Source organism: Odocoileus virginianus, chromosome 11 (genome assembly GCF_023699985.2).
Source record: "Odocoileus virginianus isolate 20LAN1187 ecotype Illinois chromosome 11, Ovbor_1.2, whole genome shotgun sequence".
In the NCBI taxonomy this organism is placed as follows: Eukaryota; Metazoa; Chordata; class Mammalia; order Artiodactyla; family Cervidae; genus Odocoileus; species Odocoileus virginianus.
This window is the reverse complement of record NC_069684.1, coordinates 51,287,008-51,308,108: the sequence shown is the minus strand read 5'-3', so window position 1 is coordinate 51,308,108 and position 21,101 is coordinate 51,287,008. Positions and strand designations below refer to the sequence as shown.

General features: G+C 36.9%; 2 protein-coding genes across 8 annotated transcripts in view; both read right to left on the bottom strand.

Annotated features, from left to right (window-relative positions):
* Positions 1-21,101, bottom strand: part of NVL (nuclear VCP like) — a 113,331-nt gene that overhangs the window by 67,649 nt on the left and 24,581 nt on the right. For all 7 annotated transcript variants that reach the window (XR_011490395.1, XR_011490396.1, XR_011490397.1 and 4 more), the window contains 6 exons: positions 20,833-20,977; positions 16,359-16,623; positions 14,705-14,923; positions 12,024-12,128; positions 6,648-6,710; positions 3,496-3,615 (listed from right to left, as the gene is read on the bottom strand). Coding sequence is in view for 2 of the 7 variants with exons in the window: in XM_020879474.2 (XP_020735133.2) it covers positions 3,496-3,615; positions 6,648-6,710; positions 12,024-12,128; positions 14,705-14,923; positions 16,359-16,623; positions 20,833-20,977 (917 nt within the window). In the remaining 5 variants the exon portion in view is untranslated. The remainder of the gene's footprint in view (positions 1-3,495; positions 3,616-6,647; positions 6,711-12,023; positions 12,129-14,704; positions 14,924-16,358; positions 16,624-20,832; positions 20,978-21,101) is intronic.
* LOC139037522 (ubiquitin-ribosomal protein eL40 fusion protein) lies at positions 7,804-8,352 on the bottom strand. The gene has a single exon (XM_070474456.1). It carries the CDS (start codon positions 8,285-8,287, stop codon positions 7,901-7,903), a length of 387 nt encoding a protein of 128 aa, XP_070330557.1. The 5' UTR covers positions 8,288-8,352; the 3' UTR covers positions 7,804-7,900.

Here is a 21,101-nt window from a genome sequence, read left to right as displayed (position 1 = left end):
AATATTATAATTGCTAACTTGAATGAAAGCTTCTGTCAAAAGATATAACAAATGTCATTTCCAAAGAAGTCGCTGTATCTAATCACTGTGCATCATGTTCTTGTCAGTGTGCTTCCCCCGCAATCGTGCTACTCTCCACAATGCAGAGGCGGAAACCGAGGCTTAGAGAGGCTACTTGTCCAAGGTCTCAAAGCTAGATAAGGACAGAAATGAAATTCAGTCTCAGGCTCAGCTGGTTCCAAAGTCTTACGCCTCTGAGTCAGTTGAAGAACCAATAGCTGAGAATTCAAAATCCTGTGATAAACCATAGTGGAAAAGAATATGAAAAGAAATGTACATGTGTATAACTGAATCAATTTGCTTTAATGCAATTAATATTATATACAATATAATTATATTGTATATATATACATAATACATACATATATACATAATATATATTATATACATATATATTATATATACATTATATATATAATATATGCAATATTAAATATACTAATTGCATTAAATAGTAATATAAACAATAACATATTGGTGTATTAAACATCAATATTACTATAATTAATACCATCAATTAGCTTTAATACAAATTAATACAACACTGTAAATCAATTATATGTCAATAAAATAAAATTTAAAAAAAGATCTAACAGCTACAGTGAACTTCCCTTTGGGCAAATCTAGACTCAGCTCTTTTTTTAAGGTATTTAAAGATTTTTTTGATGTGGATCATCTTTAAAGTCTTTATTGAATTTACTACAATATTGTTTCTGTTTCAGGTTTTGGTTTCTTGGCTGCAAGGCATGTGGGATCTTAGATCCCTGACCAAGGATCAAGCATGCAATCCTTGTATTGGCAGGTGAAATTTTAACCACTGGGCTGCCAGGGAAGTGTTTGGATGCCAGATCAGACTCCCCTAGACACTGGATATCAGAGCGATCAGCTGGGACACTGAGGCCTTTTTTCTTGTCTGTGAAGCATGTAATACAAAGCCCAGGGTAACATCCAAGAGAAAGGTGCAAGAAATTGGTGAAGAGAGGGTTATTAACCCATTAAACACACAGAGCCTTAAAGTTCACAATGGAAGAGATGAGAAAAGTAATGCTATGCTTCTTTTTGTCCTTGATTGCCTTTTTTCAACATAAATTTTGTGTCCAGAGGCAGTGATGAGTTTAATACACTGATTTCTCCAGAAAAAAATTTTGGTGTACCTTATTATCACTCCTTGGAGACATAGCATTAACAATTAGGACATTAACAGAATCATAATCCAGACTCAAGAAAAAAAAAAAGAAAGAAAAAAAAACACAACACTGTTCTACTTAAGCAAAGTAAAAACCTCAGAATTGATTTTACTATATTAAAATGTAAAATTTTGCATAATAAAAAAAGATAAGTGATAAAACTGGGGAAAATAGTACCAATACACGTAACTAGTCAATAGACTAATCTCCATCACATACAAACAACTCTTATAAATTAACGACAAATAAAGGAGAAGACATGTTGTATGTGTTGCCAAAGCAAGCACAGAAAAACAAACAGGGTCTATAATAGCAAAAGCGGTGGAGACATGAACACTAAAATTTAACACCCTGTTTTGACAATAAAACTGAGAAAAATAAAAAGGTAGGGTATTATCCATTATTGACAAAGATATAGGAAATAGTTATTATACACACTGTTGGTAGATGTATGTAACTTGCAGTTTTTGTGAAAAGAGATTTAGTATTAACTTTCAAAATATATATATACATCTTCTACCCAGAAATTCTACTTCCAGAACTCTCACAAGTTCCCACAGGGGCACAAAAGTATGTGATAAGAGTCAATACAGATGTATCTGTAAGAGGAACAACCGGAAACAGTGTAAATGTCCTAAACAGAGGAACGACTGAGTTCCATCTTCTCTATCCAGACTGTGGAATAGTTATGTAATAGCTAAAAATACGTTATTAAGAACATGGGGAAAGTGTCAAGATAGAATGACCATATTTATATTAAAAATGTTGAAATCATACATGTTTTTAACATTATAGAAAAAGTTCCAGACTACAAATGCAAAACACTCAGCTGTCAGCAGAAGTAACCTCCAAGAATAACAGGTAGGGGAATAGGAAGAAAGATTTGACTCTATACTTCATTTGAATTTTTCACAATATGTATTCAGGAGTAACTTCCATGATTAAAAAGAAAAAGGATACATTCAATTTTAAAATATTTTAAGAATCCCCTTCAGGTGAAAATGTTAAAGAAACACATTCTGAATACAAAAATGTGAGGTACCAGTGAGACATAAGAGAGAGAACCTAGAAGTTAGAAATGTAGTTCATACGGATGCAGACTTCTTTGAGGGCAGAGAGTTGACTGGATATATACCTCAGTTAACTCCTCCTAATTTAAATTACCAATTGATAACAGAGACACAAATCAATGAATAGGCTGTCAATGAACAAGGGATTTAATTCATAACGAAAGAGAAGGGAGTAAAAAGTAAAATTCAGAGCATGGCATGCCTCCACCAGCTGGACATAATGTGTAGGGTTTTGTCCTGGGATTCACATTAGGTTTTGGAGTGTGACAGCTGGCAAAAGAACCCTGGAAGGATCTCTGCCCTGGCCACTCACATCACTATCAGAGATGACTGTAATAAAAGGTTTTCTGCAATACTGCTGACTATTAGGTGAGGAAACAAAACTGCTATGATATCAAGCACACTTATCCTAGTTGAGTTTTGTTTCTGCAACTTTTGAATGCTTTTAGGAATTTTAAGCAAAATGAGGCGCCTAATGAATGTTTCACAATCTAAGAACACACACAGAATAACTATTTGAAGATAAATCACAAGAGAAATAAAATCACTTCCTTAATCATCTTATAATAAATGTACTTACAACACAGTTTTTGCTATTCTCTTCAAAAGGTTATGTATTTTTTTTATACTATGCTTCACTACTCTTCCAACTCTTTTATAACAGTATTCTGAGAACTATTTCTGGGCACTCATTGTACTGAAATTTCTAAGAAGAATGATTCACAGTAGTAATGCAAGTGTTATTTAATGCAGATCAATTTATATCTTCCCCAGATAGAAATCGTGCTGAATCTTAAACATGTGCTCCTACTTGGAGCACATGATGTCTTAAATTACATTTTCTACCATTTCAGGAACCCTGAAAAGAATCATCAGATTACAAGGTAAGCTTTCCAGAACTAACATAATTTCCATTCCAAACAACACACTTGTGTCAAACAGGTATGAGAAACCAAAATACTACACAGGAAAACAAAATGAATACAGAGACTAATAAAAATAAAACTGTTATCCTCAGGCTGTTTTCAAATTACTAGTTTTCTTCACTTAAACAGTCTCAGTGCTCTCAAGGAATGACTTTACAAAACAACTATTTGAACTCTACATAACTTTACAAGACGTTAAAAAAGGTTTATGGTGCTTAAAAAACTCTGTAATCACTAAACTATGATACCTACCTCTCGGGCTGATCTTCGAGGGCATAATGCATCCACTTCATCAAAGAATATCACACAGGGTGCTGAGTTCTTGGCTCGCTGAAAAACCTGTCGCACAGCACGCTCACTCTCACCAACATACTGACCATACGCAGAGTGGAAATAAAATGTAGAAACAATTCAACTTTGGAGTTTGGGCCAAATTACAATAATACTAGTTTTAAATGACATGTATATATCAGAGTTCGAAAAGCATTAGGTCAAACCACCGGCAACGGCTGACATTTAACCATTCTGACCTATAAAAATAGTCAAGTTTTATGTGGTTCAACTTCATAAAATTAGCTCTTATTTAAACTTATTATAAATTTCCTCATTTATAAAATGAAAACTAAATAGAATATAAGGTCTCTTCTGCTGCTGCTGATGCTAAGTCACCTCAGTCGTGTCCGACTCTTTGCGACCCCATAGACGGCAGTCCACCAGTCTCCGCTGTCCCTGGGATTCTCCAGGCAAGAACACTGGAGTGGGTTGCCATTTCCTTCTCCAGTGCAGGAAAGTGAAAAGTGAAAGTGAAGTCACTCAGTTGTGACCGACTCTTCGCGACCCCATGGACTGCAGCCCGCCAGGCTCCTCCATCCATGGGATTTTCCAGGCAAGAGTACTGGAGTGGGGTGCCATTACCTTCTCCAAGGTCTCTTATAGGTCAAGAAAAATTCCACAATTCTATGGCATTTTAGAACTGATCAAAGCTCTATGCATATAAAATACCCAGCAGATATTTTCATTAATTCAACAGTATTTTAAATGCAAAAAGGACAACTTACTGTTCTACTGTTGTTTCTATACAGCAGATATTTTCATTAATTCAAGAGTATTTTAAATGCAAAGAGGACAACTTATTGTCCTCTTGTTGTTTCTATATATTGCTAAAGGAAGAACTCATGACGATAATATGGCATCAGAAGAGGCAAATTAAGCCACCTAGATATCTACCAGGTTTCATAAATGCATACTGTATGGTAAAACCAAAATACAAAGCAATTCACAGGCAGCTATAACATTAGAACTAACTAAAATAAAAAGTAATATGTAAAATAGTTTCATTTTCAGCTAGGCACAAAGAATTATTTGGGTAAAATTTCAACCTAGCTAACTAAGAAAAGCTTTTTTTCTAATACTGCTAAATAAGACAGAATCTGAAAACATCTTTACAACGCCAATTATACCATAAAGCATCTTTTATATTACTGTATGACTATATGGCGATATGAAAGTAATTAAGGCACAGAAGACATCAGAGATGACAGCAATTAAAGTACTTCTATTTTCTATTTGAGTAGATCTTCTTTTCTTCAGATCTGTCCTATATTGCTCATTGTACTTTTCCTTATTCCGCTTCTCTCACATGACCTGCTTTTCCAACCTACCTCAACACAGTTCTTGCAGTTTAAAAGATCACTGATCTTTCTTCCCATTACTCTCTCATCTCTTATAGCACCTCCTAATGTTATAATTTTTGAGCTATTCTACAATACCTTCACCATATTACAACATAAGTCCTTGGAAAGCAGAAGCCATGACCATTTCAAATTTTTCTGTGACCATAACATCCTACACAGTATACAAATACAGCATACCAATTTCCTGAAAAAATCTAAATTAACAAAAATTAAATTTGGAATGTCGAACCAAAACATTCAGTAGATATTTGTAAATTATTACCATTTTAAACTAATTGATTTTGGCTGCACACTGATATGTATATAATGCTCAACTTAAACATCTATCAAGAAAAAAACTTGAGTTTTTATTTTTTAAAAATTTCTAATTGGAGGATAATAATTGCTTTATAACACTATGTTGGTTTCTGCCATACATCAACATGAATCAGCCATAGATAATACATACATATTTCCCCTCTCTCTTGAAACTTCCTCCTATCTCCCAATCCAAGCCATCCCTCTAGGTAGTAACAGAGTTAAGTTTTTAAAACTGTGGTTATAGTCATTCAATAGACTACTACACAAAAAACTAATAACTAGAGGCAAATATATCAACAAAGACAAATATTATAATGTTTAACAAAAATAACAAAATCAAGTTATAAAAGAACACATACCATTTATAAAAAGTGGCTTTGTTTTTATCATTTATAAAAGGAGTTCCAAACATATAATGAAAGTAGACATAACAATGTAATGAATCCCAAATACCTCCATTACCCAGCTTCATAATTATCAACACAATTCATGATCAGTTTTGTTTCATCTAAACCCTGTCCACTTTCTTTCTACTTGTTATTTTGATGAAAAGCCCAGACATCATAACTTTATTTATAAATATTTTACTACCTCTAAAAGATAGTGGTTTTAACATTAACTACATGACTACCACACTTAAAAGTTATTTTCTTAATTTAGGGATAAATATATAATATATATAGTAAATGTAAAAAGTGCACTGAATGAATTGAAAAAGCCTTTTTAAACAAATGATACCATTTTCATTTCTTCTTTCTTTGAATATTATGGAATGGCATTTTTACTTTTCATAGGCATAAACAGGAAACAAGAAATTCAAAGTCTCAAAATTGAGATACAAACTGCTTAAATGCAGAAAGAAGTTATTATATAGTAAATACTTCAGTGATTTCTTTCCCTTTAAATATTTTTATTTATTAATCCTTAACTCATCTGAGCTACACAATAAGAGAACAAGCAAAACAGATTAGGCGTCTGATGACACAGACTCAGATGTCAGCTCCACTAACCCCAAGCTATTGGGCACTGGCCGAGTTACATACAACTCCTCAAAACTTTAGTTTCCTCATCTGTGAATCAGGGCAACAATAATATGTACCTCACAGGGTTGTTGAAGAATAACACATGTAAAGTGCTTGATAAATTTGGAGTTAACACTTTAAAATGTTGACTATTTTGATTATTTCCATTCTGCTGGTGAAAAAATTTAGGCTCAGATGTTAACAGACTTAAGTAAGAAAGCATTTATACACAGTAAACAGTACAGCAAAGCAAAGCTCAATCTCTTCACTCCCAATGCAGTGATTTTACCAAAATACCACAACTATTTCAACAATCTGAGGACCCTGTAATCTGAATGACCATTACTTTTCCTAATAAAAAATAATAGCTAATGCCACAGCAACTTACCATGTTTAGTAATTCAGGGCCCTTCACAGATATAAAATTTAACCCAGACTCATTTGCAACAGCCTAAGAAGAGAAAAAAGACACAAATAAGACAAGTATACAATAAAATACTAATAATGTGTGATAATACAAAGAATCTTTGCAGTTTATCTCTATTTCCCCCTTTTCATAGCTGCCTCTTTCTCATTAGAAGGAGAATAGACAAATGGGAATAAAAAGAAACTCAATACTTTTCACAAATTACTCAGACAAAAAATTAGACAGAAATCACCAGAAACATTCATGTAAATCTTTTCTTTGCATAAATGTGGTAATACATAAGTATATTTGAAGCCTGAGCTTAGAATCCTAGTAAAATCAGAATCTCACTGGGCACAAATGCCCAATGAAAGCAATCAACATTCATTCATTTATAATCCAAAATCCAAAAGCATCAATATCAGTCTTTATGGTACTTCAGGCAGTTCAGTTGCTCAGTCGTGTCCTACTCTTTGTGACTCCAAAGACTGCAGCACGCCAGGCCTCCCTGTCCATCACTAACTCCCAGAGTTTACTCAAACTCATGTCCATTGAGTCGGTGATGCCATCCAACCATTCTTTGTTGCCCGCTTCTTCTCCCGCCTTCCATCTTTCCCAGCATCAAGGTCTTTTCCAATGAGTCAGTTCTTTGCAACAGGTGGCCAAAGTATTGGAGTTACAGCTTCAGCATCAGTCCCTCCAATGAATATTCAGGACTGACTTCCTTTAGGATGGACTGGTTGGATTTCCTTGCAGTCCATGGGACGCACAAGAGTCTTCTCCAACACAACAATTCAAAAGCATCAATTCTTCAGCACTCAGCTTTCTTTATAGTCCAACTCTCACATCCATACATGACAACTGGAAAAACCATAGCTTTGACTAGATGGACCTTTGTTGGCCAAGTAGTGTCTCTGCTTTTTAATATGCTATCTAGGTTGGTCATAACTTTTCTTCCAAGGAGCAAGCATCTTTTAATTTCATCACTGCACTCACCATCTGCAGTGATTTTGGAGTCCGAAAAAATAAAGTCTGTCACTGTTTCCATTGTTTCCCCATCTATTTGCCATGAAGTGATGGGACCAGATGCCATGATCTTCGTCTTCTGAATGATGACTTTTTTTTTTTTTTTTACTGCTCCAGTCAACGAAAGGGAAACTTTATTGAGGCCCCAGGACCACGGGGCTTGGGCAGGAGGCCGCCCTGTGGGCAAAGGAGAAGCCGGCGGAGGGGCTTTACTTGACCTTCTTCTTGGGGCGCAGGTTGTTGGTGTGGCCGCACTTCTTCTTGCGGCAGTTGACAGCACGGGGGTGCAGGCGGGCATAACACTTGCGGCAGATCATCTTGTCGCAGTTGTATTTCTGAGCGAGCTGGCGGAGGGAAGGCTCAATGATGCCGCCTCGCAGACGAAGCACCAAGTGCAGGGTGGACTCTTTCTGGATATTGTAGTCTGACAGAGTGCGGCCATCCTCCAGCTGTTTGCCCGCGAAGATCAGACGCTGCTGGTCAGGTGGGATGCCCTCCTTGTCTTGGATTTTGGCTTTGACATTCTCAATGGTGTCACTGGGCTCGACCTCAAGGGTGATGGTCTTGCCCGTCAGGGTCTTCACAAAGATCTGCATCTCTGCGTCTGCTGCTCGGCCGCCTGGTTGAAGAGAAAGAGGGCGGCGGAACCGGAAACCGCCGATTCGCCGCCGAAAGCGCCTGCGCCTGAATGATGACTTTTAAGCCAACTTTTTCACTTTCCTCTTTCATTTTCATCAAGAGTCTCTTTAGTTCTTCTTCACTTTCTGCCATAAGGGTGGTGTCATTTGCATATCTGAGGTTTTTTATATTTTTCCGAGCAAACTTGATTCCAGCTTGTGCTTCATCCAGCCCAACATTTCTCATGATGTACTCTGCACATAAGTTAAATAAGCACGGTGACAATATACAGCCTTGACGTACTCCTTTCCCAATTTGGAACCAGTCTGTTGTTCCATTCCAGTTCTATCTGTTGCTTCTCAACCTGCATACAGATTTTTCAGGAAGCAGGTCAGGTGGTCTGTATTCCAATCTCTTGAAGAATTTTCCATAGTTTGCCAAAGGCTTTGACATAGTCAATAAAGCAGATGTTTTTCTGGAACTCTCTTGCTTTTTCAATGATCCACTGGATGTTGAGAATATGATCTCTGGTTCCTCTGCCTTTTCTAAATCCAGTTTGAACATCGGGAAGTTCATGGTTCACGTACTATTGAAGCTTGGCTTGGAGAAGTTTGAGCATTACTTTGCTAGCGTGTGAGATGAGTTCAATTGTGTGGTAGGTAGTTTGAGCATTCTTCAGCATTGCCTTTCTTATGGACTAGAATGAAAACTGACCTTTTCCAGTTCTGTGGCCACTGCTGAGTTTTCCAAATTGGTGGCATATTGTGTGCAGCACTTTCACAGCATCATCTTTTAGGATTTGAAATAGCTCCACTGGGATTCCATCACCTCCACTAGCTTTGTTCATAGTGATGCTTCCTAAGGTCCACTGTACTTTGCAATCCAGGATCTCTTGCTCTAGGTGAGTGATCACACCATTGTGATTATCTGGATCATAATGATTTTTTTGTATAGTTCTTCTGTGTATTCTTGCCTACCTCTTCTTAATCTCTTCTGCTTCTGTTAGGTCTATACCTTTTCTGTCTTTTATGGTACTTACAGATTATTTTTTAATAAAGATTAAGCTGTATGGTTTAAAGCCAAAGATAGCAACAAAGGAGAAATATAGGATGATACATTTAGAAGAATCCAAAAATTATACTGCGAATGCAGAGATGAAATCTAAATAAAATCACTCAAAACTTCAAAATGATCAGGGAATAAGTTCCTTCCTATGTATAAAACTTGGTATCTGAGCTCAAGATTTGTGTTCAACACACTCCTCAGCATCTCCACTTGGATCTTTCAAAAAAATTTTCCATTTGGATCTTATAGGAATTTCAAGTCTGTTATATCCAAAGCAGGACTCCTGAATCTCCCCTAACTCTCCAAACTCCACACCCCAAATTCTTTTCCTCCTCATCCCAAAAAATACATTTTCTAAGCCAAAGCCACAGTGTCTCCCCTTGATCTCTTGTAAGATCAGTGAACCCATTTGAAAGTTCTACTGGCTCTAATGCTAAAATGTAGGTGAGTCTGTCACTTCCTATTTGTCCACTATACCATCACCTTCCATCCACACCATGTCCTATTGTCTGAACATGCAAAAAACCCAGATCAAACCAAACCCCCAAAACCCTAACTAGCTTCCTTTCCCTCTTGCCTTCTTCCAGTCCATTTTCCACTTAACTGTCAAGGAATTCTGAAAAATGTAAGAGGGGAGGGATAAATCAGGAGATTTTGACTGACATACACACAGTATCATATATAACATGGGTAACCAATAAGAACCTGAGGTGCAAATATAACCAATTCAAAACCAAACAAACATGACAAGGCACCCAAGCCAGGGAACTGCATCAACCCAGTAAATCCACATGTTAGCTTTCAGGACCTTCCTTCTGGCTACAGTTTTCTAAAACTGTTGCGAGAAAAATGCAGACCAACAACCCCTGCCTTTGTTCTCATCTGCCTCCTGTGCTCCCAAACTCCTTTACAGCAATGCTGTATAAGAGTACTAGAAGCATTCAGCAAGAAAATTTAATGATATAAGTAAAAATAAGTTTAAAAAATTTTACATGTATACACACACACACACATGAGCAATTGGCACTGTGGATATCTGGTATTTACTGAGGAGCCAGAAATTATTTGGCTGTTGTGAAACTTACTAAAAATGCCATTAATTTTATTTTTTGATTCTATAATTTTATTTTTAATCAATTAATTTGTTTTTGCCATCAATTTTAATTTGTTTACAAGTAATCCAAATGTTTTTAAAAGGTGGTAAGGGTTAAGTAAATTATAGATGGAATATTATACAGACACTAAAAACCATGACTAATGTAAGCTACAAATAACAAAAATGGCTCTAGTAATTCCAGTGATTCCAAATTCTAGTGATTCCAAAGGGAAGGTAGGAATCACAAAAGACTTGAGAAAGCTGCCCAGATGATTATTGGGGGCGGGAGGGGGCCCCACAAAACTTAAAAAGTGTCAAAAATACGATTAACAAAATAAGAAGGCCCCAAACGCTGATAAAATACAAATATAACAGATCTTACTATATGAAGAGTGATTATAAGAAAATCACATGCATGTCAGTAGGAAAACAAAGGATATGAACAAACAATTCATCAAGAAAAAAGCCAATAAAACACATTATTTTTAAAAGCCCACTAGTAATTTTTAAAACATAACTTAAAACCTGGAAGATAAGCATGTTTACCTATTAGACTGTCAAATATTAAAAAGTGTCAACAGCTATTGCTAATTCAGGGTGCTGGGGAAATAGATACTCATACTCTACTTAAGGGGAGAAACTACCACAAACTTCTATAGAAGACACTTTGGTAATAGATCAAATGTACCTGGGTAACAAATTATTTTGATGGAGTGGTAATGGATCAAAACCTTTAAACTCACGCATTCTTTTCATTAAAAAAATATTCAGGAATGCGCTCTATTAAAATTACCCATCAAAGTACAAAAATGTCAGCACAGGACTGTTTCATGCAGTGTTGTTTAAACAGGGGATCATTTCATGAATTATAGAGCATCTTTATGGCAGAATACTATGCAGGTATTAAAAACACTAATATTTATCTATATATATTGACACAGGAAGATGTTCAAGAAGTATTGCTAAGTGAGAAATCTATGTTTAAAAATCTTATAGTTGTACATATATGTGTAAAAGTTACGTATGTTATCTTGATATGTAAGTGGAGAATAACATCTGGAAGGACTAACAACAAAATGAAATTATTAGCAGGCAAGACAGAGGGGATTATAAGAAATGCTTTCCCCTTTTGCTTATCCATTTTTTCTATTACTGTAAAAAACGAAGCTTTCAAAATAACAACTGCAATAAGGAATGCAGAAAAAAATACTTCACTTATAAATAACTATAACAAGGCAGGAAACAAACAGCTACAAACTACAACTATGTGATAATACACATTAAAATGAATATAATACACAGAATATATAATTTCTCTTAAAATCGATGGGATTTTGATATATTAAAAATTTTCTTTTCCAAATTTTCAATGATATACCTTTTGTAATTCAAATAAAAGTGGAAACTCTCATGAAGAAAATTTGCTAGTCTTTCCAAAATGAACTTCTAATAGAAACTATGCAAAAATATCCCACTGTAACATTTAAAGTTGAATTCATATTACCCTAACTGATAGTAAGAAACAAAATACATGCCACTGATTTATTCCATACCTTTGCGAGCAGAGTTTTCCCACAGCCAGGAGGACCAGCCAGGAGGACCCCAGCTGGAGTCACCAAGCCAAGAGCTTTGAACTGATCTGGGTTACGTACTGGTGCCTGGAAAACACAATCCCAACATTGACCTATTACAAATGTCCACTTTATACTGCATATTCAAATTATCTCTAGACACCTATTTTCAACACTGACTGTGAGGCCTGAAGATAAGAACAGAGCTTAGCACAGAGTGCTTCCCCCTGTTCCGAGCATGAGGTAAAGGGCGATAAATTTAAAATCCTTGCTCTTGAAAAATTTATGCTTAAATGTAAGTTCTGGAAACATTTTAGATACAATATGTCAACATTTTAAACTGGGAAAATTTTAGAAAATGTCTCTAGATTTCTAGGCTATAAAAATTTTAGGCACTGCCCCCTTGAAGAAATCAGAAGCAGCAGTACTTCATGTAGTCAACAGCAGGAGACACCTGTTCACTACCATCTCCATGTATTTTCTTTTAATATTTACACACCTCTAAGGGAACATTTTATGCAAAGATGGGCTCAATAAAGGACAGAAATGGTACGGACCTAACAGAAGCAAAAGAGATTAAGAAGAGGTGGCTAGAACACACAGAAGAACTATACAAAAAAGATCTTCACAACCCAGATAATGAAATGGTGTGATCACTCACCTAGAGCAAGAGATCCTGGAATGCAAAGTCAAGTGGGCCTTAAGAAGCATCACTACGAACAAAGCTAGCAGAGGTGATGGAATTCCAGTGGAGCTACTTCAAATCCTAAAAGATGATGCTGTGAAAGTGCTGTACACAATATGCCACCAATTTGGAAAACTCAGCAGTGGCCACAGGACTGGAAAAGGTCAGTTTTCATTCCAATCCCTAAGAAAGGCAATGCCAAAGAATGCTCAAACTACCACACAATTGAACTCATCTCATACGCTAGCAGAGTAATGCTCAAAATTCTCCAAGCCAGGCTTCAATAGTATGTGAACCATGAACTTCCCGATGTTCAAACTAGATTTAGAAAAGGCAGAGGAACCAGAGATCATATTGCCAACATCTGGTGGGAGCATCAAAAAAGCAAGAGAGTTCCAGAAAAACATCTGCTTTATTAACTATGTCAAAGCCTTTGACTGTGTGGATCACAACAATCTGTGGAAAATTCTTAAAGAGATGGGAATACCAGACCACCTGACCTGCCTCCTGAGAAATCTGTATGCAGGTCAAGAAGCAACAGTTAGACCTGGACATGGAACAACAGACTGGTTCCAAATTGGGAAAGGAGTACGTCAAGGCTGTATATTGTCACCCTGCTTATTTAACTTATACGCAGAGTACATTATGGGAAACACTGGGCTGGATGAAGCACAAGCTGGAATCAAGATTGCTGGGAGAAATATCAACAACCTCAGATATGCAAATGACACCACCCTTATGGCAGAAAGCGAAGAAGAACTAAAGAGCCTCTTGATGAAAATGAAAGAGGAGAGTGAAAAAGTTGGCATAAACCTCAACATTCAGAAGACGAAGATCATGGCATCTGGTCCCATCACTTCATGGCAAATAGATAGGGAAACAATGCAAACAGTGACAGACTATTTTTTCGGACCCCAAAATCACTGCAGATGGTGAGTGCAGCCATGAAATTAAAAGATGCTTGCTCCTTGAAAGAAAAGTTACGACCCACCTAGATAGCATATTAAAAAGCAGAGACATTACTTGGCCAACAAAGGTCTGTCTAGTCAAAGCTATGGTTTTTCCAGTATGGTTTTTCCGTATGTATGGATGTGAGAGTTGGACTATAAAGAAAGCTGAGTGCCGAAAAATTTATGCTTTTGCCCTGTGGTGTTGTAGAAGACTCTTGAGCGTCCCGTGGAGTGCATGGAGATCCAACCAGTCCATCCTAAAGGAAATCTGTCCTGAATATTCATTGGAAAGACTGATGCTGAAGCGGAAACTCCAATACTTTGGTCACCTGATGCGAAGAACAGAGTCATTGGAAAAGACCCTGATGCTGGGAAAGACTGAAGGCAAAAGGAGAAGGGGACATTAGAGGATGAGATGGTTGGATGGCATCACCAACTCAATGGACATAGGTTTGAGCAACCTGGGAGTTGGAGATGGACAGGCAACCCTGGCGTGCTGCAGTCCATGGTGTCACAGAGAGTTGGGACACAACTAAGCGACTGAACTGAACTGGATTGGAAATCACTAATGAACCATGAAGGAGCGTGAGAGTGGAAAAGAATAAATGAAAATTAATCGAAAATTTCAGGGGCACTAAAACTGTTTTGATCCCAATGAGTGTGATTGAGCTCAGAAAGTATTTCTCAAATAAATTTATTCTTGATTGAATCCTAAATCTTTTTCTCTTTAAACCTCATTGCCATAGAATTCAAACACAACCAAAAGAGTAAATATAAACAAATCTCAGAAGAATGAAAAGCCATCACTGGGGTGTTACAATAATAATATTGTATTACTAGACGATAATAATTATATTATCATATTATCACACAATATATTATTAATATATCATTATGTAATAATAATATTAGAAGAGAACCTATCACAGAAAGTATATCATCATGCCAATTTAGACATATAACCCACTACACACTCGGCTGTTTAGGCATCACACACACCAACAACAGTGAGTGGCAGAAACACCTACCAGTATCGCCATGGTGAGCTCTTCTCTAATGTCTTCCAGGGCACCAATATCTGCCCATGTCACATTAGGGACAGTGGCGAAGCCCTCCCTTTTGGCAGAGGGTTGGACAGAGGACAGAGCAACCATGAAATCATTCAACTCAATGCACAGTCCTTTAAGCTGCTCCTCTGAGAGGGCATCCTGGTTCCTTAGCAACCCCAGCAGCCTTTGCAATTCTTCCTTAAAAGAAACAAATGAGGGAAAAACTGAAAAACGACAAAGCTTGTTGAAAAAGTTACTGTTTACATTTTTAAATATTCTTAGTGCAACATTTCTGTAAGGTATATAAACCTCTATACATTTTAATAATTTTCTTCATTGATACAGGTCATTTCTTTTGCTCTGATTTAGCCAAGAAAAGATCTATCGACTATTAACAAAGATAAGAAGAATAATTTTTATATATTACACTAGGGCATGAGCAATTGGTAAATATTCATTTCAACCACTACGTATTTCCAATTTTCACTTTTTACATATTCAAGAAACAGGTGAATTTTGATAAAGTTACTCTGGTGGCAGTATGATTTTATAATACGGTTCTCTGATGATTTATCAACTAAGTAGAAAGCAGGCGATTTTCCTTGTACTAATGAATCTTGAACTTCAAAGGCAGATTTCTTGCTCTTTGAGGAATATGAAAAGAACAGGTATAAAAAGTAACCTAATAATTCAATTAATAAAATCCTAATTTACATGCACTATTATAAAAGGAATAAGTCTATTATTATTCTTAACAGATATCCTTTTGGTTCCAAATGAGTAAGGAAGAAACAAATGATTTGAAAACCAAAGACCTGGATCTAAGCCCCTGCTCTGGAAAGTAGAGGCCACGTGGCCTCAGGCAAGTCACCATCTCTTAAGCGTCATTTCTTTGACTATAAAATGGGGTCAGGAATGGTATTTATTTGTCAAAGTTATATGGATCAAATTATATAAAATCCCCCTGTTCAAGCTATAAAATGCTATATGAATGTTATATTGAGTTTTCATGACTCACAAGACTCAAAATTTTAACAGATCTTAGATGATAAACATCCCTCTCAAATTCCCAGCACTGTCCCCGAGCTGAAGATAGGGCCGAGGATATGGTTATGTCAGCAGACTATTTTAGTCTGCCTAACAAAAGATGACCTGGAATTATAACCAAATGTCAATGTTATCACAAGAGTTGACAAATTTTCTGGAAAGAATTAGAGAGTAAACACCAGAGAGTCAGGCAGTCTCTGCTGTACAGACACTTATGAGAATCCTGCTGTTGCGTATGAAAACAGCAAAAGACTCTACATCAATAAATGAGTATGGTTATGCTCCAACAGAATTTTAATTTATAAAAACAGGAGGCAAGTAGGTGGGCCACAGCGTGCCACAGTGTGGCAACCCCTGCTCTAGATTTCATAATCATTATTAGAAAGGGAATTTATTCGGAATCAACTGAAAAATGTAAAACTACTTGTACTTCTGAAATTTTACATATACTGGGTTAAACAGTTATTTTAAAGACACAGTGCCAGTGAAACAGAAAAGCACAAACTCTAACCACACTGACACCTGCCTGCTTTTAAGGTTAACACAAATTAGAAACATTTAAAGGACAGTTTGTCATTTAAGGTACCTGTACAGAAAGCAGCTGGTTTTCAGAAGTGGGTTCAGTTCCAGTCCCCTCTTCCTGGTCTCCGTCAGAGGGTGAAGCTTCAGTCTCAGGATTTTTCCTGTGCCGCTCCTGCAGCTCCATTAAGACCCTGTTGACTGCACACACGGCTGCCTCTCGGCAGAGCGCCATCAGGTCAGCACCAACGAAGCCCGGCGTGAGGTGTGCTAAGTGACGAAAATGAAAAGTTTCGGGAAGTCTTAGTTTTCTGCACAAAGTTTGAAGTATTCTGTGGAAAAGACAAGGAAAAGAAATTGAGATTCCTCATCTACTAGTAAAAATAAGTCACCAAATATATTTATGGGGATGCCCCTGGTGGTTCAGAAGTTAAAATCTGCCTTGCAATGCAAGGGACATGGATTTGATCCTTGGTCGGAGAACTAACATCGCACATACCACGGAGCAACCAAGTCTCCACACCATGACTACTGGGCCCCCCGCCACAACTAGAGTCCATCCACCAAAACAATAAAGATGTCGTGTGACACAATGAAGATACCGAGCACTGCAACTAAGACTCGACACAGCCGAATAGTAAAGCCATATACACTTATGGAAGTCCTTCTTCTCTGTCAGTGGTATTATAGCAGACACAATTTAAGCTCAAACAGTTCACTTATTCAACAAATGCTAACTCTCTAATATATACCCCACCTTATTCTATTAGGGATTAAGGTATAAATATCTGTTGTATTAGAAAATAGAATAAAAAAATAGGTTTTTAAAAAATATTCTGCCTTTAAGAGTTTGACAGTATTACAGAAGAAATAAGATAAATGATTTATAAGAATATAAGGTTAATTCTTTTAGAATAAATTAAACGGACATCTGCCAGAAATAAAAAAGCCTCTAAACTCAAACCATTAGCTTTATTCATCACAAAAAGTTATGTTGATACAAACTTTAATACCCAATCCTATATTAGGACAGTTATTTCTCCAACTTCATCTTTATTTACTGCTGATCCCCTGTATTGCATGTGTGAGAAACTCTGCTCAGCTCAACTGGCAATATGGTATGTGGCAATGAAATGTGGACTTCTGGATAATTATTATCACTAAGAGAACACTTAAAATAATTTCTTGCAACAGTGAATAAAAGTTAAAAATAATAAAGATATTCTGGACAAAAGGTCTGATACCAGACCACTTCAGTCTGAATGTCAGCTCTGCCACTCTGTGTTACTTCATTTCTGTGATTTAGTTTTCTCATCTGTTAAATATATAACAGCACTTAATCATAGGGATGTTAGGCGAATATATGCAAAGGTGCCAGAACACTGGCTGATGCATAGTAAGTTCCCAATAAATGTTCATTATTATTATTTAGATATTGTGATATTATATATTAACCTGGACAAAATAATATGTTGTGAAATTTCCAAACTTGTAAGAGAAACTAATAGTTTAAAATGTCAAGCTACTGGACAGTAAGTTACAGAAACATCCTTTGGGATCATGTAAGTGAACAAAACAGAAGCAGATGAACATCACCGACAAACGAAAATTGTCACTTAGATACTGTAAATAGTAGGAGTGAAGAAAAAGTTCCATTACAGAACTACTTCCTGGGGTTCCCTGGAGGCTCGGTGGTAAAGACTCTGATTGCCAGTGCAGGAGACACAGGCTGGATTCCTGACCTGGGAAGATTCCGCATGCTGTGGGCCAACCAAGCCCATGTGCCACAGACACTATGCCTGTGCTCCGGAGCCCAGGAGCTGCAATCACTCAGCCCAGGTGCTGCAACTACTGAAGCCCACAACCTAGAGCCCCTGCTCCACAACAAAAAATCCACAGCAATGAGAAGTCTGCATGCCACAAGTAGAGAAAAGCCTGAGCAGCAACGAAGACCAGCACAGCCAAAAATAAATTAAAAAAATAAAAAGAACTACTTCCTCAAAATACAGATCTAATTTGCTACTACACCTAAGAATACTAAGAAACTTAGAATGTTAAAGAAAAAACGGCTAACATAAAATAAATATCATTTTTTCAGTAATAGTCTACTAAAAAAATGTAGTTTTGGTCATCATACTATGCAAAATCCTCAGATGGTAAAGAACCCACCTGCAGGAGACCAGGGTTCAATCCCTGGGTTGGGAAGATCCCCCAGAGAAGGGAATGGCAATCCAACTCCAGTATTCTTGCCTGGACAATCCCCACTGACAGAGGAGCCTCGGGGGCTATAGTCCATGGGTCACAAAGAGTTGGACACAACTGAGCGACTAACACTAACATGGAAACTTCAAAGGAGGAGAAAACTACCATTAAGAGATTTCCAGTTTTAAGACAACTGAGTAAAGCAGCTGGAGCGGAAAAAAAAAAAGAAGCTGGAGCGGATGGCCTGGACTCAGAAACTGAGGTCTACACTATCTACAGCAGATCAGCTAGCCCTGAAAGAAAAGTCCTGTAGCATCAGTTCCCCTATTCTGTATCGATTGATGGGTCACTCAGGTCAGCCCAGATTCAAGAGGAGGAGTCATGGACCCACCTCCCACTAAGAGAGGGCCGAGAATTTACAAACACATGCTTTAAAACTGTCACAATAATGAACCCCCATGTTTTTATCACTCAGTTTCAATAATTATCAACATTTTCAGAGTCTTATTTATCCCCTACTTTCCCCTTACCCCCAGAGTGTTTTAATGCAAATCCCAGGCATTATGTCATGTCAACTACAAATATGTCCATATCTAATGAATAAAGACTTTTTAAAGGAGATTAAAGGGACATACCAACTGCATAGCAGTTTTTAAAAAATGAAAGATTAAAAGAAAAATGGACATTTGGGGGCAACTGGGAAAATCAGAATAGATTGTACCAAGTAATATTATTATCAGTGTTAAGTTTCTTTACTGTGGAAAATGGTATAGTTACAAAGAAGGATTTACAGCTAAAGTATCATGATTTCTTCAACTAACCTTCATATGGGCTGGCAAAAAATAAAGATATATACACATATGCACACATATACACACAAGATGTTTCTACAAAGAGTGAAATTAAACATAGAAAAATGTTAACAAGTAATAAATTCAGCTAAAGGACATACAGATATTCATTGTATTTATTGTATTATTCTTTCAACTTTTCTGTAGGCTTGAATATTTTCAAAATATGACTACCTAGGAAAGCCCTTTATGGACTTTGTTGATGATGGAATAGTGGATCAATGAACAATGTATTTTATCTAGTAGGATGGTGGGCTTTACTGTGTCTATGTCTCTATCATTAAGTTTGGCACTTAACCAAAAAAGGATTTGATAAAGGATACAGGTCTTATTTCTCTTTCTGTACTGTAAACATCCTAAAAACAAGGATTTAGAATTCTTTACATTCCTTACATTACCTATCCTAGTAGTATACATATACTATATGCTTAATACACGTTTCCTAAATAAATACAAACAACTTAACTTGAATAGCTGAGTAACCATTTAAAGATTATATTAATATATGTGAGAACACAATGAGCATACCTATAGATGACGCTGAATACAACAGCTGAAGAAGCAACTGCCAATCAATCAAAAGCTGAAGCCACATTAAGTACTAGCAAGAAGGGATTTCTTCTTCCTAATGCTTTCTCCTGCCCACTGTGTCTTCTGATCAGTTTTATGTTCAGCATTCATGAAGTCTCCTGTTCATCTCTACCCTTCTTCCCTGTCCCCACGCCTATCCTTTCACTATATACTACTTTCCCTAAAAGCCGCTGGTGATGGTGTACAGCAATTTATTGTATTGTATTGTATTGTAACAATACAGCAATTCATTGTATTGTATGGTAACAATACAGCAATTGTTATTAACTTAAGCTGAAAGTCATTATAAATATGGTATTTCTGAACAGTTCTTTACTAGATCTCCCTTACTCCACTGCCTAAACACTGCCTCCCCAGATGTTTTTGTTATTGAGACGCTGCTGGTGGACACCTCTTTGTTCTATGGACGTTCAAACCCAATTACTAGGAAAGGGTGGTCTTACAGCAAACAGCTTTCAACTCTCTAGCTGCCACTTAATATCTGTCAAGGAACTTACGACTTTAGGCAGATTAGTGCAACAGGTTAAAATATGGCACTCAGACTTAACCTACATGTGGACCAGTGAGCACTAGTCCATAGCTGTAATCACTCTCCCTAGGCTGACTGCCACATAAAAAACACAAGACACTGTTAATAAGACAGACAAATGAATGTGGATACATAAATCCATTATCACTACCAAAAAGCAGCCTGAAATAACTGCCATATTAGTGAGTCAATTGTTTTCTTAAGCATTAATTGAATGTGGGCTTTTTCCTTTCCAAATCAATTTCACTGGCATGTAAAGAAAGAGACAAGAGAGAAAGAAGGCTGCATGGTATTTTTCACCCCTCATTTTCAAAGCATGCAGTTCAGATGACATAGTGGCATACAAACTTCATTCTCTAAGAGTATACCTTTCTCTGGAGGCTTCATCTGGGATACCCAGGCATATTTCTCGGTCGAACCTTCCTGCACGTCTCAAAGCAGGGTCTAAGGAGTCTGGTCGGTTGGTAGCTCCAATGACTAGGACCCGAGCTGTAGCGGCCACATTATTCAGATCTAGTAAGAACCAGACAGAGCACGAATGGTAAACAAGACACCTGACATTAAGGATAATAATGTTATCCAAGTTATTAAGTGGTTAGACAGAAAGTATTAGACAATGACAATTAAATATTATATA

What these genes read in the sequence shown, in the direction of transcription:
- LOC139037522 (XM_070474456.1), bottom strand. Translation starts at nt 8,287, where the DNA reads ATGCAGATCTTTGTGAAGACCCTGACGGGCAAGACCATCACCCTTGAG.